The sequence below is a fragment of the Phragmites australis genome, chromosome 21 (genome assembly GCF_958298935.1).
Source record: "Phragmites australis chromosome 21, lpPhrAust1.1, whole genome shotgun sequence".
NCBI classification, from domain to species: domain Eukaryota; kingdom Viridiplantae; phylum Streptophyta; class Magnoliopsida; order Poales; family Poaceae; genus Phragmites; species Phragmites australis.
In genome coordinates this window covers 4691209-4719004 of record NC_084941.1, presented here as the reverse complement: position 1 = coordinate 4719004, position 27796 = coordinate 4691209, and the positions used below count along the sequence as shown (strand labels likewise).

General features: G+C 43.9%; 1 protein-coding gene and 1 long non-coding RNA gene across 2 annotated transcripts; one reads left to right on the top strand and one right to left on the bottom strand.

Moving 5' to 3' along the window:
- The first annotated feature begins 320 nt into the window (after positions 1-320).
- Positions 321-2542, top strand: LOC133903465 (CBS domain-containing protein CBSX5-like). The gene is made up of 2 exons (XM_062344854.1): positions 321-792; positions 1459-2542. The coding sequence occupies exons 1-2, from the start codon at positions 470-472 to the stop codon at positions 2264-2266; spliced, it is 1131 nt and encodes a 376-aa protein (XP_062200838.1). The 5' UTR covers positions 321-469; the 3' UTR covers positions 2267-2542.
- A 17778-nt stretch (positions 2543-20320) lies between these two features.
- LOC133903665 (uncharacterized) lies at positions 20321-21245 on the bottom strand. The gene is made up of 2 exons (XR_009907320.1): positions 20898-21245; positions 20321-20564 (listed from the first exon to the last, which is right to left on the bottom strand). It is a non-coding gene; the product is annotated as an uncharacterized LOC133903665 (long non-coding RNA).
- Positions 21246-27796: the final 6551 nt, after the last annotated feature.

Genomic DNA, 27796 nt, shown 5'->3' with positions numbered 1-27796 from the left:
TTTGCAGGTTGTTCGTTTGTAATTTATTACTGGCAAATATGCAAAAAACAGCAGGGCCCATTCCACCAATCTCCCAGCCGGCTCGGCTCGGCTCGGCTCAGCTCAGCTCAGCCGACTTCGAAACCCGGACTCCTACACCGTTCAACAGTCAACACCACCACCGCGCGTAAACCACGGTAGAGGTTTACACAGCTTACCCCAAAGGACCTAACGGACCCCACCAAACACTGGACCCACATGTCATGCACTTCTACCAGAATTTAACCGCGTAGCAACCCTATCTACCACCCCAAAGCCTATATAAACCACCCCACCCATCCCGAGCCGCGGTTAAAACCAACCAAACCAAACCGGATCCCCTCTCGTCTTCCTCCCGAATCCCCAAGAAACGCCCCGGTTCCTCGCCGTCCTCCCCGAAATCTTTGCGTGAGGTTTCGATCTCGAAACCGCCCAGAGGCCCCGCGAGTGCATGGCAGTGAGCCTCCTGGCCAATGATGTGTCGGACCTGTGCATCGGCAAGCCGGCCGTGAGGTCGCTCCCGCTCTCCGCCGCCGCCGGCGACCTCACCGCCGCGCTCCGCAGGGTGGCACGTTCCGGCGCGGCAGTCTGCGTCGCGGTGACAGGACCAGCGCGCGCTGTCGTCGGCCGGGTCGGGCTCGCGGACGTGGTCTGCTTCCTCTGCGACGCGCCCGACGCCCTCGCGGGACCCGCCGCCGCGCTCGCGAAGCCGGTCTCCGCGCTCCTGCCCAAGGACGGTGCCGGTGAGGTGCGCCGCGTCGACCCCCGCGCGAGGTAAGACTAGGCTTCTCCCTCCCTCCCTCTTTGGCCTGTGCGGATTAATTATGAGATTTCCCCGCAAATGAGGCGGCTTGCTGAGACTTGTTCAAGATTGGAACTCTGTTACGCTGGGGTAAGGCAAGTTACTCCTGATCTAAATAATCAATGAAGGACGCGATTTAGGTCTAAATAATCACTAAAACTTGTTAAAAAAAAGGTGGGCGTTGATTAGTTTATCCCGATCGAAGTTAATTGGAGAATTTGATCTCTGCTTGGAATATGCGAAGCTGTTCGTACAAGTGGCTGCCATGCGGTGAAGAAAAAGCCGCATTCGGGTCAAATCATCCGACTCACCAGGAACAAATTTGTGGCGCGGGTCGATGTGGGTTTTCCACAGATTGCGACATGCACCCCTGTCTCTTTGCCAGATGCCCAGATTCTTGATAGGATCAGCTGCTTCCAGCTCACAATTTTGGAGATCTTTTCGTCTATCTGTGGCTCGAAAATTGCGCCATTTGATCGAATCTTGGAATAAAAGTAGGATATTGGCATGTGGTTCAGAAATTGCACATTTTTATCGATTCTTTCTTAAAATGCGGGGATCTTTGGGATCCGGTCTTTTTGTCTCGCCAGTTGTGATAGATTCTGTTCGTCTTGGGCTAAATGTGGTCTTTCTTTCAGCGTCTTGGAGGCGCTTGATGCGGTCCTGAGCGGCGCGCAGGTGCTCGCCGTGCCGCTCCGCGCTGGCGGCCGCAAGAAGCAGCTCGGCGGCGGCGGTGGCGCCGCCGCTTGCGACTTCTGCTGGCTCACGCAGGAGGACCTCGTGCGCTACTTCCTCAACTCCATCGGCCTCTTCTACCATGTCGCCGCCCGCTCCGTGTCCTCCCTCGGTCTCGTGCGCGCCGATTTCCTCTCATTGCGCCCCCACGAGGCGGCCCTGTCCGCCGTGCCCCTCATCCGCCGCGCCGTCACCACGGAGACCGCGGTCGCCGTGGTCACCGAGGAAGGCCACCTCGTCGGCGAGATCTCCCCGGCCCTCCTCGCGGCGTGTGACGAGACGGCGGCCGCGGCCATCGCCACACTCTCGGTGGCCGACCTCATGGCCTACATCGACTATTTCGGCTCGCCGCCGGAGCACATCGTGCGCGCGATCAAGGCCGGGCTGAAGGACAAGGGCCTCGACGCCATGCTTGAGCTGATGGAAGACGAGACGCTGTCCTCGTTCTCCCTCTCCTCCGCCTCCTCGTCCTCCGACGAGGAGACCGGCCGGGCCCAGCTGAGGCGCCCGTCGTCGGGGAGCTACGGGCGCCGGTCGGCCGAGGAGCCGGTGGTGTGCAGCACCGCGAGCTCGCTGGTGGCCGTCATGGTGCAGGCGCTCGCGCACCGCGTGAGCTACGTGTGGGTGCTCGACGAGGACGACGACTGCCGCCTCGCCGGCATCGTCACGTTCGCGGACGTGCTGAGGGTGTTCCGGGAACAACTGCAGTGATCCGGCGAATGGCGCTATGCGGCGGCTGCGGAAAAGTTCCGAGTTTTGCAGTGATCTGAAGAGGATTTGATGTTCCTCGCTTGCTTCTTGTGAAATGAAATGGGATGAACATGAACTGTTGTTATGTGCCGAGTGCTTTTCTTTCTAAAACATTTTTTAAGTTGAGACCCTGAAGTATGTGTGTTTGCTTGGTGCCGATGAGCAATATGAACCTTGTTATGCTTTTTAATTAATTTAGTTAATAATAAAACAGCATTGTGCCTGGATGCTGTAGTATACTGTGCTTTAGTTCATAATCCATGATGGCTGAGAAATCAGTCATTTTTAGGTTTGTTTTCTCAGCCATTTTTAGGTTTGTTTGTTTGAGTTTCTGCTTTTGAGTTTTTTTGAAAAATTGTGTTTTTGGTTTGTTTGAAATGCTGTTTTTGGAAATAAGCTGTTAGTTTCTATAATAAATTTTTAGCTTCTAGAATAAACAGGGCCTTAATCCATTCCATTATGCATTCCTGTGTTACTTCACAGGATGAACATGTCATTTTTCAGTCATGGCTAGCACGAATAGCTAGAGCAGATCAGCATGAGTGACATGCTGCCATACTACCTAGTCAAAACTAGAATCCAACTTCGGTTGAAGAGTGATATTACAAATGCGGAGCCAAAATGATGGGATAAAAAAACATTGTGCATGCTAGGACCAAGAAAACATTGTGATTCACACGCTGCACAACGAAATGATTCCTGCCCAAGGGACTCACAAACCATTAGATTAGACCATCCCAATGGATTTCCATTCCAAATGAGAATCTCTGGTAAGTGATCTCGTTATTTTTAACGCTCCAATGATTTCACTTTATAAAGTGATTCTAAAAATTATTTTTTTCAGAATGAAATTCTCTTTCTTTTCTTTTCACTAATTTCTTTCAAATAAAACTGTTAGAGATAAGAGAAAATAAATAGAATGAGAATAAAGAGAAAAATCAGAAAAAAATAAAATGAAAAAAAACATAGTCAGAGATAATCTTATGCTGATACTGCTGCCTTATGTGGCACGAGCTTTATTAAGCCCAAGGCCAATACACACCGTTGAGACAAGTTTCCGGAGACAGAGGAATCACCCACGTTTTCTATACACAAAATTGGTAAACAGATATCCTTACTTTAAATAATTATTTATATAATTAATTTTATCAATCGTTGATAATATTAAACTGTGTGGATCCTTGACTTCAAAATCTGATCCTGATTCCTGAGCACTAGTACTTTGAGTTCTTTGAAAACTAGTTTGCTCAAGCAAGGATCCTATTTCTTGGAATGATAGGTGTCTTCTTAAGTCGGGGAGAAGATTTTAGCATTTTTCGTTTACTAGGGTATAAAAAGGACTTTGACAGAAGAGGATTCCATTTCTACAGAAAGAATTCTATTGCAAGAGCCGTGAGATCTCCGAGTACCATGTTGTGAAAGCCATAAGAATTCTATTGCCATTCATTAATTTATGCATTCTTGCCCATTTTTAGTTTTAGCTTTACGTGCTTAAACTCCAAATTTTCAATTATTTCTCTCTAAATCTTATGTCATGTCACATCTTAATATTCTGATTTTAGGTTATAAACATTTTAAAATAATAAAATGATATTTTTTTGCACTTAGTTATTTTTTTTAAAAACCGAACATGATAAATGGTATCAGAGCTATATGTTGACTTATAGGAATATGACCCGAATTAGAATATACGTTTGGAACCCCTGCAACTATAGATGAAGGTTCGTCGTTGAAGATGAAGGTTCACCGTTGAAGATAAGGTTTGATATTGAAATTTCTCCTTAACGGTTAAGATTTTTTCACTCACTTAGGTCATTCTGTTTAGTGAGCGAAAGTCCAGCCTTGTATAAAACGAAATAGTAAACGTTGCTTTGTGTTTTCTTCAAATTAGAAAAATATTTTTTAAGGATAGCTGATCGTAAGACAAACCCTAGGGTCCTATGCTCTTCCTTCTGATCTCTCTTTAGTCCATCTAAATCTTGAGACGAGATTTTTAAAAGGATAGTTGTCGCACCTAAAATTTCGATTTTGAATTATAAGTATTTTAAATAATAAAATAATTTTTTTATATATGTGAAATACACTTAATTATTTTTTTTAAAAACCGAACGTGTCATGGTGCATCCCATCCGTACTCCACGTAGGAATTTTGCTGGAATTTGGAATAATAGGAACGGTGTAGATCCCATAAGAACCCTATGAAATTCCCCGTGTTACAAACAAGGCCTGATGAAAAAATATCTTATTGACTTGTCTTTTTCTATTATGAAATTTAATGCGTTGGATTTGGTCATCAGAGCTATTAAACTATAGTAGAATAGTAAGACATCAAATGAAAAGACGCCGTTAGTCGATAGAAGAGGCGTTCTTAACTAGTACTTCCTCTGTTTTTTTAGTGTATTAAGATTTAGAAAAAATCAAATTTTATGTCTTAAATAATAATTAGTCAAGTTATAAGTATATTTAGTGTATAAAAGTTGTATCATAGATTATCTTTTTATAGACATTTTAATACGATAATCAAAGGATCGGAACGACGATTAGAGGAGGTGAATATGAGCCCTTAAAATTCTTCAATAAGAACAAGATCTATATTCAATTAGTATCCAACACACTTAAAAACGAATCATAGCAAAGCACAACACAAAACACAGTGGAAACATCATAAAACTATGCTCACAGTGAACACCAAAAGTTCCCATGTGTACAAGAAATTCGGTGCTAAAAACATTGTTCGTCGGAAGTTCCTATGTTAGCACCGGAAGTTCCAATCAATCAGAATATCCGAAAAGCTCAAAACTTGAAGTCTCGGGTTGCTGAAAATACTATTTATCAGATGTTCCGATGTCGATACCGGAAGTTCCGATTAATCGGAATATCCAAAAATCACGAAACTTGAAGCCTCGGGTTGAAAACACGGTTCACATCGGAACTTCCAATCAAGATTGGAAGTTTTGATGAGTACAAATGTGAGGAACCATTCAAACAGTATTCTAATTAATCATCAAGAGTATCATTATTTATAATCACACATCTATGATTAACTAGAATACCATCCTAGTAGTCCTGGTATGTGTTTTGTGCTCAAGATTGGAACACATGTATTTTCAACATTAGTCATCAAAACAAAGCTTAAGAAAGAGCAAGCAATTAAAGTTATCTTACAAGCCTTTAGGGAAGCGTCATTTACAACAGTTTACAAAGATACTACGCAGGGTAAAGTAAAGCTAAAACAATAAAAGCTAGGTGAAGCCGTATGCCCATAGGCTTCACCCCAAAGCACGCAACTAAGAATAGGATGCACTACTCATACCCGTCACCAATATCGGCCGGTGTGAAGTAGCCAAACACCGCCTCTTCCTCATCGACAGAACCTGAAAGAGCAACGTGAGTATGAAGTTACTCGCAAGACTTAATCCATATAGAGCACATATAAATAGCTCGACTCCAAGGATTATGCATTGAACCAATAGCAAGAAACAAAGCCACAAGGTTAAGTAAATTTTGTATGCGACTGTAATATAAACATCTATGTGTGAGCATCTAAACTTAACCAAACTACCATTCTAACATGCAATTCCCCACATGAATATGTATGTAGCTAAAACCGTAATAATCATAACTGTAAATAGAACCATCTCAACTAACTCCCACATACCAAACTCCAATCTATAATTCGTGACTCTACGACTGATGCAGATGGACAAAAGTATGCTCATAACCAAGAGCGCAACAATTCGAATTGATCTTACACTCTGCAGGGGTATAACTTTACCTACACGACTCGAGTCCATCCTCTTGACCCTAGATACAACCTTCCTCATACCTGGAATTACCGACTTGCACATGCCCCTATAGCACTAGGGTTACCGCGAGCAAGTTAGGGCCATACTCTAGCTCCCCGCCACCTTGCTTCTCCATTACTTTTCTTACATATCATAGGGACACATAACAAGCGTCAGCATGGCGTATGACACTCGGCTTACCTACCATTAGATCAGCATATGGTTATACGGGAAGTGCTAAAGCCAACGACACTGATGGATGGTGCTTAACCGATGCAAGCGATCTATGGCATCCGGGTTCCTCTCCCGATCTACTCCTAGCACCGCACACATCTCATCTCATTCTCACATGTCTTACAAACCAACCTCATAAACATCATTGTGAAATAGTAGTAAGCTCTAGTCTTGCGAACAACGGCTGAACCATCGCTCGACGACCTATTGCATTGCTAAGCATTTCGAAAGACCCTTACGTTAGACATCAACAATGTTATCAAAGCTATAAGGATATGACAAACAACAACTCAAGGTAGAGGTAATGCAATCAGCATAGGTTCTACCCATACAAGCCTGATCACGACTCACTAAACATGCAACATATACATAAGCAATAACTTATCAATTTTAGACTCCATTTGATTCAAACCAAAGAGTGCAGTATGCTTAGATGCTTGCCTTATTGCTTTAGTTCCCTAATACTACTTACATAGAACTCGTAGAAGTGGTGTGCCTCAGTGTCGCCCTCGATCACACCCGCGTCACACTCCGATTCTTCATTCACTAAAAGAATGCATGCAATGATGAGCATGAATGACGTACAATGAAAGATGCTTCATAGTGTATGACAATAGTGGAGATGCAATGTTTTCAGGTCATGAGTTTTAAGGCCTCAAAGATTTCCTAATTTGAATTAATGTTAAGCATTTAATTATTTCCTAGACTAATTAAGCTTAACACAAAGCTTAGAGATAATTAGAAAATTAATGTATACTTAACATGAAGTTGATTATTTTTAATCAGCAGAGAGTCAATTAATAAGATTTACAAAATTGATTTCATCAATTTTGGAGTTACCAATATTTATTTATGAATTAACAAAACTTTAAACATATTTCATAGTCATAGAAATCCCAATACATATTTCATAGCCCCTAGTATTTTTATCATGTAGATTATGATCATAGGAATCTAATAAAACTGGTTTCACTGTTTTTGGAGCGATATTCATTTTCCTATGAATTTTACCAATTTTAGCCAATTAACCATTAAGTAATAAACTTGATTTCACCATTTTCTAAATAACCGAATAAAAAAATTGGCCCAGAAACATTTTTGCACCAGGCCGAGCTAGCCATACTCGTTTACAGTGGGCTCAGGTGGTTTGACCACGAGTCAAAATCGACCCGTGCCACAGCTGCACAGCATCGGGTGGCCCGGGCGCCCTTGCCGACGGCGAGCGGCAGCGCTGCTCGGCGAGTAGAGGGAAGCGGCGGCACCAGAGTGACACGGGGAACACATCGATGGCACATGCGGTCGACTCAGACGGCCAGAGGGCGGTTGGCGACGGCGCATGGCGGTAGCCTTATGGTGGCGGCTCGGTTCCACGCGCCGGCGGCCAAATGGCGGTGTAATCGACCCGGTCGAGCACCCCCTACATCATCTACATAGGCTTGTGGATGCAACAGCGCGACTAGTTTCTGATGGGCCCGATTGTGGCCTGGCCAGCGACATGCGTAGTGGGCTGATAGGGCACAGTCACATCACGGGAGGCGCGCCGGCCACGGGCTAAGGGAAACAGGTGCCTGCAAAAGGTATAGGGGAGCGAGGTGAAGTTCACCGTGGGCTTGGGTGGACCGGAGAAGCAGTGGCTCGGCTACTCGGTAGTGAGAGGCGGAGGGAAGGCACCAGAGACGAGGATGGAGGCACGAGCGCGTGTAATCTGGCTCGGTCCGGCCGGGAGAATGTCGAGGCTCGCACGGGGAACGGTTGGGATGACCTTGGGCAGCTCTACTTCGGGCTCTGAGGGGCTTGGCTGGACATATTCATACTCGAGGGCACGGGATTTGGCCGGTGGTGGGTTACTGTGCCGTGCTCTAGTCTGCTCCGTGGAAACTGACCGAGTGAGAGAGAGCAAGTGAGGGAGAGGGAGAGGGCAGGGGATGAAGGCGCAATCGATGTGCTTAAAGACAAGAAAGTCAGCGCTAACATCGTGGTTCAATTGTCGGCCTCCATGGTCAACAATTCCGGGGCAGAGGCAGTGAGGGCGAGGGGGATGACGAGTCGGGCCGTGTGAATAGTGAACAACCGAGTAAAAATATCCCTACCACTTCTTCTATTCAAAAGAAAGCCTCCCGTGGTCCAAAAATTATGGGACAAATTTTGTGTGAAATTATAATTCACGTGCAAACTATTTTTACTTGTTTGATGCTAATGATGCTTATGATGCTCAATGATATGCTTAAGAAATTTAGGCTGTCACAAAACTCCTCCCATTAAAAGAATCTCATCCCGAGATTCGAGTGAGGTTTGGGGAATTAAGAGTTTTCAGAAATGGAACAATGATGGCATCACCATACTATACAATGGTGCTGTAAGGGCAAATTTTTCAGATCTTGGAAAAACTCCCAAGTTTTTGAGGGCTATATTCACCTAGACAAGCAAATCCTAGAACAATAATAATACAAGATGACAAGTGGGTGTTGTGTAATTTTTGATGGTGTCATCATTCTTTCTCACCTTAGTTCACTGATATGACAAAGTAATAACTTTTACTCACATTCATGAGAGACAAGGTGAGGGTAGCCTCCTTGGGGACTTGATGGTGATTATGTACATATATAAGAAAAATAGGAATACAAGATTCCTACTAAAACAAGGGTGGTGTGGGTGGGAGTATAGAACTTTCATTTTACTCCAAAGTTTACGCATCATAATGATAGGCAAGGTGTTTTATGACGTTCATATGATTATAGCATCATTTACATATTGGAGAAGAGTTAGGGAAAATCAACACGAAGTTGGTCTTCACGTTCCCACGTGGCTTCATCTTCGGAGTGATTGCTCCATTGAACCTTGAGACGTTCCCACGTGGCTTCGTCTTCGGAGTGATTTCTCCATTGAACCTTGAGAAACTTAACCGAACAACGTCTTGTCTTTCGTTCAGCTTCATCATGGATACGAGTAGGATGCTCGCGATAAGAAAGATATGGCTGCAACTCCTAATTTGCAACTTCAATGACTTCGGTTCGGACTCGAAGGCATTTCTTCAATTGCGAGACATGGAATACACTGTGCATGGCGAAGAGGGACGGATGTAAGTCCAACTGATAGGCCATCTCACCCCATTGGGTAATGATTTGGAAAAGGACCAACATAGCGAGGTGCTAATTTCCCCCTAACTTGAAAACGTCAAACTCCCATGAGAGGAGACTCCTTGAGGTAAACAAAGTCTCCAATATCAAACACAAGTTCCCACCGACGGTGGTTCACATAACTCTTATGTCGAGACTGAGCCATGAGGAGACACCGACGAATAGTCAGAACGTGTTCTTCTACCTCTTTGACCAAATCCGGGCCTAGAAAAACCCTTCGTCAGATTCAGACCAATTCAGCAGCATTCAGGTATAGAGAGCTTCAAACGGCAACATTTCAATGATCGACTGATAGCTATTGTTGTAGGAGAACTCCGCAAATAGCAAGCAAATCTCCCACTTCTTCCCATATGTGAGAACACAAGCACGCAACATATCTTCTAAGATTTGATTCATCCTCTCGGTTTGACTATTGGTCTGAGGATGGTAGGCGGTGCTGTGAAAGAGGTCAGTTCCTATGGTTTCATGAAGGCTTCTCCAGAACTAAGTGCCTTGATCAGAGATGATTTTCTTCGGAATCTTATGAAAGCAAACAATCTGAGTGAGATACAACTCAACATAGTCCTTGGCACTGTATCGAGTCCTCACAAGGAGAAAATGTGCTGACTTTGTGAGTCAGTCCACGTTGACCCGAATCGAGTCATAGCCTTGAGAAGTTCTCGACAATCTGGTAATAAATTTCATACTGATCTTCTCCCACTTTCAGGAGGAAATTAGCAAAGGTTGGAGGGTATAACTGATAGGCTTCGAAAGAGGCACAGGCGCATATATGAATATGATGGTAGTGCATTGTCTAGCAATTACTGTAGTGATGGATGTGATACATACAGTGTGCTAGTTCCAGTTTTGGTCCAGTAGTCTTCTTCCAAGTCTTTAATTTGCTCCTGGAAACACATCGATCATGCAAGTATGAGTAAGAATGCAGACAGACATACAGTAGTGGTGGATCAAGAAATTAAGGAGAGATTCGATAACTAAAGAAAGGGACTTGTTAATCATATCGTGTGAAATGAAGAGCAGTAAAGCGCAAACGATGAAAACACGTCGATCATGCAAGTTGGAATTGGTAGGCAAAAAGGTTTCTAGTCAATTGGAATTGGCAGGCAGGTTGGCAGTATCAGCGTATGCCAGGGGCTGTACCTAGCTAACTGCGACTCCTGAATCTTTGATTGACCTTTCGTCAATGGCTGTTCCTATCTTTCTACCATGTACTTATTAGTGATCGACTCACTAATTGCAAATCCAACTATCAAGACTTAGCAAGTCAAGGTGGAACATATTGAAGAATATCTCGATGGAATCCGTATCCGTTTGGGGATTGGGATAAGGTCCGAAGAGAAAAACATCAAGGTCATGTTGGTTTTTTTTCCCTCTTGTTAGTGCCCTTCCATTATTAAAAAAAAAAGAGTTTTTACGGTGCTTCATACTACCTGTAGATAGGAGATAGTATAGACTTAATACTACCGTCCATATGATTGAGCATTTTAGTAATTGTCACGGTATTGTTAATATTTACCTATCATGCCATTGGAGGCGCTATAATTTTTTTTAATGTAATCTACGAAATACTCGGTTCCTCAATCACACGAGAGCTGCGGAGGCACTCGCGATAGCAGGTTGCGACACGCTGGAGAGGTGGCGGTGCGCGTGAGGGCGGAGATGCGCGTGAGACGGTGGAGGCGCGCGTGAGCTACGGAGGAGCACGCGAGCAGCGGGGGCAACGACAAGTTAGGTATAATCATTCGTGTCTCATGTTGCACAATATTACTTGCATGCCATTTCTTTTTTTCCCAACAATGCTTTTATACTCTCTATACTACTCTTATATACTCCATATACTACATCTGGACAATGAAGAGTTTTTTAATCGATATAGATCATTCGATCTAAAAATGGATAACCCAAATTACTTCGAGAGCACCGTAAATTTTTTAAAAAATTATGTCTTTCTTTGGTTGGAGCATGAAGCGACACCAAGGTCCTATTACTGTGGAGAGGATCGCCACAACATGACTTATAGATTGGATTAGCGAAAAGAACAAAATAAGAAGGCAGGAGATCGAGCCAAAGTGCACACACAACAGCTAAGATTGGATCCAAAATCGTGGTTATTAGCAGTATCAGATCGGTTTCAACTACCTTGTAGTTTGTCATTTTATTTGATTTTCTAAGCACACATTTGTTTCGCAGAACTGTAATAATGATCTTGGATGTGTGCATTGCTCGGTGCAGATGCCAGAATTTTATTCCATTATTAAAAAAAAAACATTATCAGATCGGTACCTCTTCTTGCGCTCCTAGATGCTCAAAATCCCTCCATTTTGTTCGTGGCAGTGGCGCGCTCCATGGTGTGGCCGGACTAACTCCTCCTCCATCACCACGAGCGGCTCCACGACGACACCAAGAACCGACTAGCCGAGACCAGACGGGGAGTGGTGGTGTGGCGGGCAATGTGGACGGGGAGGATGCCGGGCGCCAGCCCGCAGCCCAACAGTGACCAGGAGGGCTTGGCACCGCTTGTTTAGAATGTTCTGTAGCAAAATTATTCACCTCTGATACTCAACCGCCTTCCAAAGATCAGACCAGGTTTTATTTTATTTGTTTATTTTTACGATATGGTTATGGTTACGACTATGAATTTCCTGCCTAATGGTGCAAAGCAATAATCCGCGAAAAAGGAGCAGCACACTCTAATTTCCTGTAGACATGAGGATGGCATTTCATTTTGATGACATGAGGATGCCAAGACCAGAAATCAGGCAGGCAGAGGCTTCACTGATGCAGGATAAATGACAAACAGATGACAATGATCTCAAAAGTTCCAACTAATTAAGATCCAGTTAATTTTGTCCACATCACCTAACAATTGAGGGAACATCGTAACTTACAACATTCAAAGCATAACACAGCCAACATCCTGACATTTCAACATTCAGTTAATCAACCGTTCCGACTTTGGAACAACCAGGTTGCGGTTTTGACCAATGATAAGGCTAACCAGTACAGAGTAAAACCAAGGCGACTTAGGGATCCAAGACCTCGACGTCTGTAATGGTGGTTATTTATTGGAGGGAAGAGAGGAGGGGGATGACGACCATGGCGGTCGCCGGTGGCTATAGTGGGCGACGGCGTGAGAGAGAAGGCGAGGGTCGGTGAGGCTCTAAATGTCTGGATGGTAAGAAGAATGGTTTCATTTCTAATTCTTGTTTATCTCTTTATTGATAGTTTGTCTATCTTTATATAGAGATATGCTAACTTAGCTCTTAAGTAATCTATTACAATTTGAAAAGTAATGAAAAATCCTAATCAACTTAATAGCAAAGAAATGGTATGGACCCGACAGTCGCTACAGTACGTGTGGTACTCGATATCCGTGAGCGAGCTTTTGGGTCGGCTGGTCCTAATGGGCCATGGATTGAACCATAACCCATGACATCTCGCCCCCTTCACTTGTAGTTCGTCCTCTAGCTACTAATTGGGGAGAGTTTCACATGCTGCAAGGTGGGGGTCATGGTTGAAGTCCGAGGAAGCCCCATGTTGAAGAACGAGTTCTGCTCCCATGCGGCTTTCTGGCATGACGAGGCAGTGCTAGAGATGGTTGATGAAGAACTGCATTCGCCTTGTGTTGATGATGACGGTGGCCTTGAGTCAAAGGAGTCTGTATATCATTGTTGTGCCATTGATGTTGACAAAAAAGAGATACTTGGCGATGAGCTCAGAGAAGACATGGATTATAGTGACGATGTCCTTGGAGATGTCGTAGAATCCCTTGAAGATGATTGCAATGTAGTACTCCCTTGTATCCACGTGCATCCTTGTCGTGCCCATTAGAAGATTCCTGCAAGACAAAATTAATGTGTTCCTTTTGGATGTTGATATCTATCATGCACTAGTAGTCCGTTACATGCTGGGCAGGAAAATTGAAGATCATGCACGCGACATATGATCCTCATGGTTCCCATGTAAATGAGGCAAGCAGGTAGGCGATGAGGACCATCCCAAGAGCGGCGGAGGTCCTGAAGAGGAAGGATGGTGCGGTGGTGACCATCTAGACTTGGGCGGTTGGCGACACAATGGATGTAGCCATGGCATCTAATGGAACAACAGTCTCCGAAGCATGTTGTGTGACGATGTGGACGGCCTTGTTGGAGACGATGTGGACAGGAAGGGCGAACGTACGTTCCTCCTGAACGTTGATGGTTGTTGGATGCAATGGAGGTCGAGCAACTGTTGTTGGTGTAGAACGCCCGAAGATGAAGTTGTTGACAACCGGATGGGCGCAGTAATTGATCTTTGTCGACTGCAGTAGAAGTGGACAGTTGATCGACCCAACACAAAGGACACATGTTGTCCAGGCTATCGAAAAAGCATGCCTGGGGGACATCCGGTTCTGTTGGGGTGGTTCGTGGTCACTCCACCATTGTTAAAGTAGAAGTGGTGGTGTCGTGGAACATTGAGACTGTTGTGACCTTAGATCCTTCTCTCGCCATTAACGGCAAGGTAGTCGGGGAGGGGTACCGGACATAGCCATTGTAGAAGGATGCGAATGACAACGTGTAACACCCTACTTTACAACCAAGCCTATTTATTAAATAAAAAATGAAATTTTGGCAGTATTTCCTCTATAGAGAGGTATAACTGACCAAAAGAAATATCACAGGCAGGCAGAAACAGATATAACCAGCATATATATAGAGTCCGCCACGACGCTACGAGCGTCGTACCACAACATAAACAAAAACAAATGACGGACCATCAGACACACCACTTGTATACACCGGTTGAGCTATCGACATCGTGATAAGTCAGTGTGTGCAGCTACCGAGATCCATCCCCAAAATGCACGTCAACATCTAAACATACCTGTAAAGAAAACACGGGTGAGATTCAAAAATCTCAGCAAGTGAAAGGTACTTTAACAAAAAGCTATTTAGCCACAGTTGAATGTGCTAACAATTCTAAATAGAAACTAGTAATGAAACAGACCGCCAACACTAGGAGAAACAGTTATGACTAAGCAAGTCCAATGATAACATTAAACATTTTAACATTCGGTTGGTATAAGCCTTCAGAGCCGCATATATATCTATATACACGCTAACTAAAGGAAACAAGATTTGATATGAATAATTCATTGAATTTCACAAGAAGACATAACCATGCACATGCCATGCTCTTCTCACCCTTACCCCTCCTCGGGTAACGTAAGGGTGTGCACCGTACCCCTCCTCGGGTGACATACGGTACTGTACTGGTACGGTCGCGGCCAGAAGACGACGACAAACTTCCAATGCAGCGGCGGCAGGAGAGAGAGAGAGAGAGAGAGAGAGAGAGACGCGAGAGAGAGAAGCAGAAAATGCGAGCGCTCAAAGTATCTGGATGGATCGGGTTGAGGACCGATCCATCCGATACTTATCCTTTGTTTTTTAATTTTTTTTTCAAAACAACGAATGGTCTAAATTTATTGGGCTCGCTACGGGTCTCAAAGTGCCCGAAACGGACATATAAATAGCAAAATGGGTTCGTCTCGACGAGATGAACGCAACCACGGTCTCCGATCGGCCATACGAGCAACGGATCAAAAAGTCAGTATTTGGTCATCTCTCTCTTTTTTTTCTCTAAAAAAAATTCAGTATTACATTCTCCCCCCCCCTTAAAGGAATTCGTCCCCGAATTCTGCCGCTTCCATGGCAACTAAGGAATGGAGGTAAAATATTTCAAAACTTATGACTCACCAGTCTCAAAGAGCTTAGGATACTCCTTGCGCATTCGTTCTTCAAGTTCTCAAATAGCTTCTCGTTCTGTTTGATTTGTCCAAAGGACTCTCACAAACTTGATAGTCCTCCTCCTCATAACTCGCTCTGAGGAATCCAAAATACGTACCGGGTGACACTTTATGGTCAGATTTTTCTCTATCGTGATTGATTCAACATCAATTTTATACTCAGGGTCTCTCAGATATTTTCTTAGCATAGAAACATGGAAGACATTATGTACTCCACTCATTGAGTCTGGTAATTCAAGACGATACGCCAAACTGCCTACTCGGGCTGTGATTAGAAATGGACCAATGTATCTCGGGTTAAGCTTTCCAGAGATACCAAAACGTACAACACCTTTTGTTGGCGACACTCTGAGAAGAACATAGTAACCAACTGAAAATTCTAGGTCTCGTCTCCGGATATTTGCATAGCCCTTCTGTCGACTTTGAGCAGCCAACAGGTTCTGACGTATTTGGTATACCTTTTCTGATGTTTGCTGAACCAAATCTGAACCAAGTAGTGACCTCTCTCCAACAGAATCCCAACACAAAGGAGAAACACACCTTCGGCCATACAAGGCCTCAAAAGGAGCCATCCGAATACTTGCTTGATAGCTATTATTATAAGCAAATTCTGCTTAGGCCAGATGATCTTCCCAATTGCCTTTCCAAGATAAGACACAAGCACGAAACATGTCCTCCAAAGTCTGAATAGTCTGTTCTGACTGACCATCAGTCTGAGGGTGGAAAGTTTTGTGCCCAAGGCACTTTGCAAACTCTGCCAAAACTGAGATACAAATTTGGAATCCCGATCTGAAATGATCGATTTTGGCACACCATGCAACCTCACTATTTCCCTGATATACAAGGGAGCCAAATCATGTGCCGAACCGGTTGTCTTTATTGGAATGAAATGTGCGGATTTGGTAAGCCTATCCACGACAACCCAAATAGCATTTCTGCCTCGAGGTGAACGAGACAACCCAACAACGAAGTCCATAGTGATATGTTCCCATTTCCATTCTGGAATTTCTAAGGATTGCATTAATCCTGCAGGTCTTTTATGTTCAGCCTTTACTTTTTGGCAGACACCACAAGCTGCAACGTACTTAGTAAAACAAAAGAAATCTTCATCCGGCTCGAATCCAACAGTATAGACATTATGGTTTTTAGGAACACCTGTTCTGTTAAAAGCATCTGCTACCACATTCGTCTTCCCTGGATGATACTGAATTGTCAGATCATAGTCTTTGATTAATTCTAACCATCTTCGTTGTCTCAAATTCAAATCTCTCTGAGTAAAAATATACTTGAGACTCTTATGATCAGTGAAAATATCACATGACTCCCCATACAGGTAATGCCTCCAACTCTTCAAGGCAAAAACCACTGCAGCCAATTCTAAATCATGAGTGGGATAATTCTGTTCATGAGTTTTCAATTGTTTAGAAGCATATGCAATTACCCGACCTTCTTGCTTAAGCACACAGCCAAGTACGATCCGAGAAGCATCGGTGTAAACTGTGAAACGCTTACCACTCTCGGGCAAAGCCAAAATAGGAGCGTTCGCTGACTCATTCTTCAAAGTTTGGAAATTGTTCTCACATTCATCAGTCCATACAGATGGAACACACTTTTCAGTAAGTCTAATCATAGACTTTGCAATAAAAGAAAAACCTTGTATAAAATGTCGGTAATGGCCAACGAATCCAAGAAAACTCCGAATCTCGGTTACATTGGACGGCCTTTACCATTTTGTTGCCTTCTCACTCTTAGAAGGGAAAACGAATCCAAGAACATACAACATTTCTGCTAGTACTATACCAGCCAATTATGAGACACTCTCTTCGACTAGTTCTAAAACCAAAGCATTAGTTGCCCAGAAACATCCTTTTTGGTGGATGCAATCACACCAAAAATATTGTTTGGCTAACTCCAAAAACTCGGGTCGAAACCCCCAATTGGGATATAAACCTCTAGTTGGTCATTCTCATCCCGATATATCACCAAGTCTAGAAGGGGTGATCAGGAGATTACAACCACTTGCCTAATTCAATCCTTCCAAAACATCTAATGACTTGTCCTTCATGGTATAGGTTTAGACTTGCACTTTCCATCTTGAATACCAAAACACTTCCATCCAGAGGCAGTTGCACCAATAGGTAAGCTGTGTTGATCGGTACATTCAGAAACATGCCAAACTGGCATACTAAAGAACTTCACATCTTGCTCACATTCCCAGGACAGTCATACTATCGGTAACCATGCCACAACTTCTTCAAAGTAAAATTGCATGCAAAAACACATCCTCCTCAAAAGTTGAAAAGACATCGGTTAATCTAACCGACAAGATGATCACTGTGGAAAGCTCATGGAGAGGGTTGAAAATATGACTTCTACAAACTCAACCCTGTTAATCCAACTCCAATTTAGTTATTAGCGAATTTAGTTTAGAAAACACCATTTGAAACACCAGTTTACCATCAACGGGTTGAGCGTTAGCATACAATGCTTCTCTCCGGGTCCTTAGAAGGCATACCCTCTCCTGAACAGCAACAAAACTACAAAGATACACCCCAATGGTTCATCCTCTTTCACAACACTCCTTTAAACAGGGGAGCAACCCTTAGCTCCCAAACATAACTCTAATCTCAGCATTTAAATACCGGAATGAACCCCACTCTTCCCTTGAACCAGGGTTTAGATAGACTTACTCCCAATAGAGGCAAACTTCCAGTATGTAAACCTACTCAGGCATCTCTCAATCAAATCTCCATCCTTAGAGAGAACTGGATCACCAACAAAAATCCAAAACTTTCAAGTCAGAAACTAGTCAATTACTTCTTTAACTTCATTCACTCCACAAGAGCCAACAAGAAACAAAGTTCTAGAATGAATCACATTAAAAATTTGTCAATAAAACACCATGACAAGCTCTAACAACACCTTCGGTGATTAGGTCAGGAAAAGTTCAGGCGACCTTAAATTTCAACATTCACTCAACGAGCAAAACTCACCAGGTTTAATTGATAATGCTCCAATAATGACAAGCCAACTTAGCATCCTATCATGATGTTATAGGTCATAGACTATTCAGCAAACCCTTGACAACGGCAATGCTCCTACAACTCAAGTATATTCTTCGCTTCAAACTTCAAAGCAAACGACAGGTTTAGCTAAGTGATATCAGAAACATAACACGTTTCAACCAAAATCTCTACCTCAGCCCCGCAAGAGCCAACCTTAGGTATTCCAATCGTGAAACCTCATAAAACAGGTTTGAAACAACTGATGCATCCTTAAGGAAGATGTCGCTCCATTAGCATCACTTCGATACAAATCAGTTGTTTCAACGCAATCGATATCTCCAACTCCCATAGCCAGTGGACTATTCCACAAAGGCTAACTTAACCAAAATAACTACCTCAAATAATCATTTCAAAACATGCATAGATATTCCAACCACAAAAGATTATTCTCAGATATTAAAGAAACTGACACATAAGATATGTAAACATTTCAACTTAAACACGAGGTGTTAACTAATCCTCAAAACATCAACAACTAGGGTACAAGTCTAGCAAAAGATTAGAAAAACTCCCAGAACCCTATTAGGATCTCACTATCAACACATCTTCACTCAATCGGCAAAAGATCGCCCCGACTCCATGGAGGAAAAAAAATCCTACACCATTCTAACGGTTAGGTTGAAAACATTATCACCTTATCTTCTATGGTAAGGCACACATCGATCCATTTCTCCGACATTCTGAGAACGAATAGTTAGGGTCAACGACATGGGGGCCAGTCCATCTCGTACCCAAAATATTCGCTCTGTATGTGGATAATTGGATCGCAAACCTAACTCTTGGTCAACCTCACCTGGCAATGCAGAAAAGGCATCATGGGGGCCCTCCACTTACCCCATCTGCAGTGCTATACAACAATTATACTATTGATCCTCTGAAGCTTCTCAGGTTCTAATGGCCAAGGTAACAAATTTAACACCCTGACAATTTCACCATTCCAACGGAACTGACTCCAACAACTTAACAATATATATCAACGATAAAACACTAAGGAATATATGGACAATCAAACAAACAACTTCAATAGTATTTATCTGAGATAGTGAACATAAGCAAACAAAGATAAACGAGACGTATGCAATGCAATGCATCCCATACCCATTCTATTTGTGCAAGTGTGTCAGGTTCATCATTCAATTACCTAGGACCTAAAGCCTAGGCTCTGATACCAAGCTGTAACACCCTACTTTACAACCAAGCCTATTTATTAAATAAAAAATGAAATTTTGGCAGTATTTCCTCTATAGAGAGGTATAACTGACCAAAAGAAATATCACAGGCAGGCAGAAACAGATATAACCAGCATATATATAGAGTCCGCCACGACGCTACGAGCGTCGTACCACAACATAAACAAAAACAAATGACGGACCATCAGACACACCACTTGTATACACCGGTTGAGCTATCGACATCGTGATAAGTCAGTGTGTGCAGCTACCGAGATCCATCCCCAAAATGCACGTCAACATCTAAACATACCTGTAAAGAAAACACGGGTGAGATTCAAAAATCTCAGCAAGTGAAAGGTACTTTAACAAAAAGCTATTTAGCCACAGTTGAATGTGCTAACAATTCTAAATAGAAACTAGTAATGAAACAGACCGCCAACACTAGGAGAAACAGTTATGACTAAGCAAGTCCAATGATAACATTAAACATTTTAACATTCGGTTGGTATAAGCCTTCAGAGCCGCATATATATCTATATACACGCTAACTAAAGGAAACAAGATTTGATATGAATAATTCATTGAATTTCACAAGAAGACATAACCATGCACATGCCATGCTCTTCTCACCCTTACCCCTCCTCGGGTAACGTAAGGGTGTGCACCGTACCCCTCCTCGGGTGACATACGGTATTGTACTGGTACGGTCGCGGCCAGAAGACGACGACAAACTTCCAATGCATGAGATGTATATGTATGACGTGCTTCAAGCATAACCAACATAACTTCCGGAATATGCTTGAGACTTCAAAAAAAAAACATTGCATACAACACTAATGAACAACTGCAGAATGGCATATCGTGCCTACTGCACTTCATAAATCAATCATCGAGTAAACTTCTGGAAACGTAAACAACATAGTACTCAGCCCAGAATCAGTCATTCAGATTAGATGAATGCACTGTAATTAAAGAATGTAGGCAACCCAATATTAGGTTAAAGCATAGTCATACAATACATTCACTTGCCTTTACCGACGATGAAGAAAATTCGATCAAGAACGTCCGGAAATAGTACCACCTGTACAGGCATACTATTAGAACTAAAGCACATTTAAAACACATAAAATATGAAGCGTCAATCCTACGCCTGAAAACGTCGCGTCTACACCGATATTCCAGACAACCGAATAGAGAACTGTATCACATGAAATGACACACTATTTCCAATTCAGAGTCAAACTAAAATTCTTACTAATTAGACTTCGCTCTGATGATCGAATACTTCGACTCGGATGTCGTATCTTCGAATCAATAACAATTATCGAAACGAATCAGACTATTGATCACATGAAATGATACGACACGAATTAACTTATTTGATTTAATCAAACCACAATCGTCCAGGAATTACCGAGAAATCTCCTTCGAAAAGATTGACGACGAATCCGACGAAATTCTGAAATTTCCAACTTTTCCTTCTTCTTTTTTTCTTCTTCCCCTTTTTTCCTTTTCTCTTTTTTCTTTTTCTTCTCTTTTCTTTTCTTTTCTCTTTCTTCCTTTCTTCTTCCTGGCTTCCTTGCTTCGGCCGGCTATTACTTGCTTGCTTGTTTCACTCAGCTGCTAGCACAGAGGCGCATGGAGCACACAGCAGTAGTGCGCAGGCACACGACGGCGTGTAGGCGGACGGCAGCGCGGCAGCACGCGACGCGGCACACAGGCGCGCGGCGGTGCGACGGCGACGGCGCGCGTTGCAGCGCAGCGGCGCAAGCGGCGCAGGCTCGCGGCTCTCGGCGAGGCGCGGTTGGCGGCGCAGCAGAGAGCAGCGGCGACGCAGAGGCGACTGGAACGGCGCAGCGGCGGCAGGAGAGAGAGAGAGAGAGAGAGAGAGAGAGAGAGAGAGAGAGAGAGAGACGCGAGAGAGAGAAGCAGAAAATGCGAGCGCTCGAAGTATCTGGATGGATCGGGTTGAGGACCGATCCATCCGATACGTATCCTTTGTTTTTTAATTTTTTTTTCAAAACAACGAACGGTCTAAATTTATTGGGCTCGCTACGGGTCTCAAAGTGCCCGAAACGGACATATGAATAGCAAAATGGGTTCGTCTTGACGAGATGAACGCAACCACGGTCTCCGATCGGTCATACGAGCAACGGATCAAAAAGTCAGTATTTGGTCATCTCTCTCTTTTTTTTCTCTAAAAAAAAATTTAGTATTACACAACGTATGGGATGGTGAACCTGAGGGCGTAGACGACGCCATGTGTGTCCGAGAAGATGTCGTTGGCGCTTGGCACGTGAAAGTTGGGGAAGCCGGTCAACTCCTGATGAACAATATCATTGGTACTGTTCACACTGTGTGTAGTGGAATCCACATGGAACTGTCCGCCTTGCGGTGAGGTGGAAGAAGAGGCTGGAAGAAGCAACCCGGAAGGCGACATGGTGGTGGGGCTGGCGAAGTCGTGAAGGACAGCGTTGATGCTGGCGGAGGATTCATCGTCGGGCACACCTAGGGAGACATGGGCAGCACCGCCTGGCGTCGTGATAGGGTGGAAGATCGTTGTAGAGGGAATGCCGATGTTCGATGTATAGGCGATGTTGCAGGAGTGTTCATCTGCCGATGGTCATTGAGAAGCCTTGGTCATGATCTCCGATGAAGCTTCTGATGACAAGACGATGGCATCTGGTAGGATGACGGTTGTTGGCGGTGAAGTAGCTGAAGATGCATCAATGATTGACAGTGTGGTGACAAGCGGTGGCATGAAGAAAGCATCCATCGAGGCAGCGTAATTACCATGCTGCATATCATCCTTGTTGGTATAGGCATCTGAGGCTGGCGATTGGCGCGGTAAGGGGGAAGAAAGCTTAGACGCCTCCTTTAGATCCCTTGGGCCGTTGAGGGTGGTGAATAAATCAGCAAACCATTGTCGACATTCTTGGTGGTATTCCTCAAGTTGCTGACACAGATTAGCCCATGATGGCACAATATTAGAGACGGGTGGGGCATAAAGATGGGAGGAAATCAGAGCACCGTGGGTACTGTTCACGGTCGGAACAAAACCGATGAACAGTACCACGAGTGTTGTTCACGTGAGGAACAACGTTGCGGTTGTCATTGTCGAGGTCAATGTAGTCCTTCACGATCGCATCTACACATGTAGATCTTGACTCGACTGCAGGATCAATCCCTCAGACGAAATCCATGATGTCAGAGTGAGCTCTGATACCAAATGTAATAGTGGTTGCTTATTGGAGGAAGGAGAGGAGGGGGATGGCGACCATAGAGGTCGCCGGTGGCTATGGTGAGCAGCGGCTAGGGTTTGGGGCCAAGGAGGCGACGGCGTGAGAGAGAGAAAGTGAGGGTTGGCCAGGCGCCAGGCACCTGGATGGCAAGAAGAAGAGTTTCCGTTCTAATTCTTGCTTATCTCTTTATTGATGGTTTACCTCTCTTTCTATAGAGAGGCTAACTTGGCCCCTAAGTAATCTATTATAATTTGAAAATAATGAAAACCCGAATCTACTTAATGGCAAAGAAATGACGTGGACTTGGCAGCCACTACAGTACGCATGGTACTGTTTGCACCTGTGAACAATACCCGCGAGTGGGCTTTTGGGCCGACTGGTCCTAATGGGCCTTCACCCTTCAGCAGATATCACACTTAGCAACATATCGAGTGATTTCTCACTTCATGCTAGTCCACTAAAATCTAGGCTTGAGATCCTGGTACATCTTGGTACTCCTCAGATAAATGGATAACAAAGAGTCATGAGCTTCATCCAGAATCTTCTTCCTTAATGCATCAACCCTTGGAACCACTAGCCTCTTCCCAAACCACATAATACCCTGATCATCCTCAGAAAATCAGGTAGCACTGCCTTCCTTCATTTTGTTTCGGATTCGGGCTATGCCCTTGTCATCGTTTTGAGTTGCCTTAATTTGATTCAGGAGGGTGGATTTTATCTCCAAGTTTGCCAGAAATACCTCCTGGACCATTTTGAGTCCAAGTCTTTGGAAATCATCACAAAGTGTGGCATTCCCGGGCTTGACCACAGGACCATTGCATCGAGTCTTCCAACTCAGTGCATCGGTAACAACATTCGTCTTACTGGGATGATAATGCACTTCCAATTCATAATCCTTGATCAGCTCGAGCTATCTTCTCTGTCTCATGTTCATATCAGCTTGAGTGAAAATGTACTTGAGGCTTTTGTGATTCGTGTAGATGCGGCACAGATTGCCCAACAAATAATGGTGTCAAATTTTTAAGGCATGCACAACTACCGTGAGCTCTAAATCATGGGTTGGGTAGTTCTCCACATAGCGCTTCAACTGATGTGAGGAATAAGCAATAACACGACCCTCTTGTATGAGGACACATCCGAGGCCTATGCGGGAAGCATCGCAATAGACGTCGAAACACTTATCCACTTCAGGCTGAGCAAGAACGGGAGCGGTTGTGAGTAGTTTCTTCAAGGTTTGGAATTCTGACTCACATTCAATCTACCACTTGAATACGCTTCCTTGCTTCAACAGCTCAGTCATGAGTTTGGCTATCTTGGAGAAATTCTCAATGAACCGGCGGTAATAAGCCGCAGGTCCGAGAAAACTCCGGATGTCGGTGATATTCTTAGGTTGTATCTAATGGAGCACATCCTGCACCTTGCTCGGGTCAACTGCAACTCCATTCTCAGATTGCACATGACCCAGAAAAGCGACTTCCTTGAGCCATAACTCGTACTTGCTAAACTTAGCATAGAGTTGGTGATCTTGAAGTCGGCCAAGAACAACACAGAAGTGCTCTAAATGCTCTTCCTCAGTCTTGGAGTATATAAGGATGTTGTCGATGAAAAAAATAACAAACTTATCCAGTTCCTCCATGAACACTGTGTTCATCAAATACATGAAGAATGCCAATGCATTGGTAAGGCCGAAGGACATGACGGTAGACTCGTAAAGTCCGTAACGGGTAGAGAAAGCCATCTTTGGAATATCCTCTGGTCGGACCTTTCTTTGGTGGTAGCCCAGTCTTATGTCAATCTTGGAGAAAACCCGAGCACCAGTCAGTTGATCAAATAGAATATCGATCTGAGGAATCGGATACTTGTTCTTGACGGTGACCTCATTCAATGGACGATAATCAACATTTGAAGAGTTTGGTCCTTCTTCTTCACAAAGAGTGTCGAACATCCCCAAGGTGAAGAGCTCATACGAATGGAACCGTTTGAGAGCAACTCCTGAGTCTACTTCTTCAGCTCCGCTAATTCATTTGGTGACATCTTATAAGACCTCTTCAAAATTGGGGCCGTTCCAGGCAGAAGCTCAATAGAGAACTCCACTGCTTGGTCGGGTGGCATTCCTGGCAGTTCTTCTGGGAAGACGTTACGAAACTCGCAGACCTCAGATATATCCAGGAGACAAGTGGTTGCGACACTCTTCAAGGCATATAAGTGGGGACCACTTTCTCCAAGATGAAGAGAAATCTGTGCACCACTTGGATTATTGAGAGAAACCACCCTCTTGGCGCAATCAATACGAGCACCATATTGGGTTAATCAATTCATTCCTAATATGATATCTACTCCTCTAGGATAAGGCATGATCGAATTTGCGGAGAATGTAACTTCTTCAATAAGAATCTTGGCCAGAGGAACAAATTAACTGGCTTGCAACTTAGCACCGAGCACATCAATTCAGAATGGAGAAGGTAGAGTCTGGGTGATGATATTGTGACTCAAAACATAACCCTCCTTGATGAATGAATGAGATGCACCGGAATGGAAAAGCACAATTGTAGGGAAAGAATTCAGATCAACATACCCGTTAATACATCGGCATCCTCGCGAGCTTCCTCGGTGGTGGTGTAGTTCACTCGGCCACGTTTGGGAACGTGCGCCGTCTTGGAAGCTTGGGGAGGGGGTTAAGCTAACTGTGACGCCCTTGAAGCAGTCGCCATGGGCGACTGGGTGGCTTAGACGGCCTCATCGGTGGTGGGTAAGAATAGTGTATCCTACTCTGGTGAGGCGTAGCTTTTGGGGTGGAGCCTAAGGCCATAAGGCTCCACTCTCCTTTGGTTGTTGTTAAGGTTTTAATCTTTCGCTGCGTAGTTTCTCTTTTATTGCAAACTATTGTAAATGATCATACTTAAGAACATGTAATATAATATTTAATTACTCGCTATTTTTTAAGCTATGTTTTGATGTACATGTTGAAAAGGCATGCGTTTCGATCTTGGAAATAAAACACGTACCGGGACTACCGGGATGGTATTCTGGTTAATCATTGAGGTTGTGATTATAAATAATAATCCTCCTGATGATTAATTAGAATACTGTTTGGACGGTTCCTCACAACTCGTGTAAGGGAATTGATTTGGGATCACCCTAGATGTTCTCACACATGTCCTACCAACCTTGTGTCCCAACAAATTCACCCAAAATCGTTGCCACAACGAGGAATGAAAAACCCACCAAAACTTCATGAACAAGAGACTAGGAGAGAAAACAAAAGCACCACGAATTTGCTAAGCAACCGAGGAATAGAATTAAGATCTAGCAAGATTCATGGATACATGGCTTCGAAGCCACCCATCAACATCCCACTCTTGATAAGATCAAGTCTAGAGCAATTAACCCTAATCTCTCTCTCTCTCTCTCTCTCTCTCTCTCTCTCTCTCTCTCTCTCTCTCTCTTGAAGCCCTAACAAAGCCTAGCAATTAGCAAAATGGGAAAGGTCTTGGAGAGGTGGTTTGTAACCAGCCATCTCCCTTATTTATAGGCAAGTGGACATTTCCTAAACTGCCCCTTAAATCTAATACAGGATACACACCCTCGAGGGGCAAAATGGTATAATTTTTTTGTTATCCATCGGATGGACCGACTGTGTCCATATGAAAAAGCTCTCCCGGGTGGTCAGTCATCATGCGTTTAACAGGTGGGTGAGATGCATCAATCGTTTTCCCATGACGACAAGGGGTACCAACTAAATCTTGTTCAAACTTGAGCTTGAGCAATCCTTGGATAAGGTTAAGAGAACTCAAACGAGAGAGTAAATCAAAGCTCATGTAACCAAGTCTCCTATGCCATTTCCAAAGCTCAGAGGTTGAGCTGGCCATTAAGCAACGAGAAGAACCAAAAGACTTGGAAAAAAAAATCCATTTTGAAACTCGGCCAGCTGGAGAAATACCACACACAAGATCACCAGAAGAATCAATAACGCAAGAAGCATTTCTCTTAAAGCGTACATCCTCAAGAAGCTGCAAAACTAAAAGTAAATTGTACTTCAAGTTGTCGACCAAAGTGACCTCCTTGAGTATGAAGTGATCATTTACCTTGATGGCACCAACTGACATTACCTTTCCTCTGTTGCCATCCCCAAAAGTGATGTATTCCTTTTACATCACTGGGGTGAGATTGGAGAACCATTTGAGATTTTTGGTCATGTGGTGCGAATAGTCGGAATCCATGAGTCACATGTTCTCTAGGCCTCCGTCCTCCTGCTAGACATGGGAACAATTGTGAGCGAATGACTCAACACTGGGGTTAGTGAAATATGGAGAATACAATTGTTGAGCCACTCGTCCAACAGTAGGATTAGTACAATGATACTTATCATTTCTCACAGGCGGGGAGCGAGCACTACGATGGGGAAAACATGGTCCACCAAAGCCTTGAGACTCAAAGCCACGGGCGCATGAGCTATAGCCATATAGAGCACAACTAGGTCCACGCTGGGCAAAAGCACCACCTGCAAACATGTGTGAAGGGCCGAGATGTTGCCTAAAGAGGGGAGGGGTGAATAGGCATTCCTGAAAATTAAAACTTCGCAGCGGTTAAATAGAACCTGGAATTTGGAACTTCTAGGCACCAGAAGTTTCGAGCTCAACTTGGACTTTCTGGCTACAGAGAACGAATTCGAAATACAAGTACGCCTAAGCAAATCTAGTTGATTCTAAGTGTTACCATAGGTTTCAAATGATGTTTAGAGACCTTTCCACCGATCACCTGCAGCCATAAACTCACAACCACATAGATTGGGACAAATCACCCCAAAGTCAATACGCACAAGAATGAATACAAGTAAGCAAATGAGACAAGAATTTGTTTCCCGGAGCTCAAATCCCTCCAATGAGGTTCCTACATCTCCATTGAGGAGCTCCAAAGAGCCGGACCTGTTTCAACCCTTTTTCTTACCAAGCAAACACGAAGATCGAGCTTAGGCTTACTCAAATGTCCTCTTCCCTTGTGGAGGCGAGGATGAACCTTCACAAACATTCTTGCGGAACACCACAAACTTGGGTGCTCACAAGCGATGCCT

Excerpts from the sequence above, each read along its gene's own strand:
- LOC133903465 (XM_062344854.1), top strand. The coding sequence starts at position 470 with ATGGCAGTGAGCCTCCTGGCCAATGATGTGTCGGACCTGTGCATCGGC. Across the intron at positions 793-1,458 it reads CGCGTCGACCCCCGCGCGAG|CGTCTTGGAGGCGCTTGATG; the intron begins GTAAGACTAGGC and ends TCTTTCTTTCAG.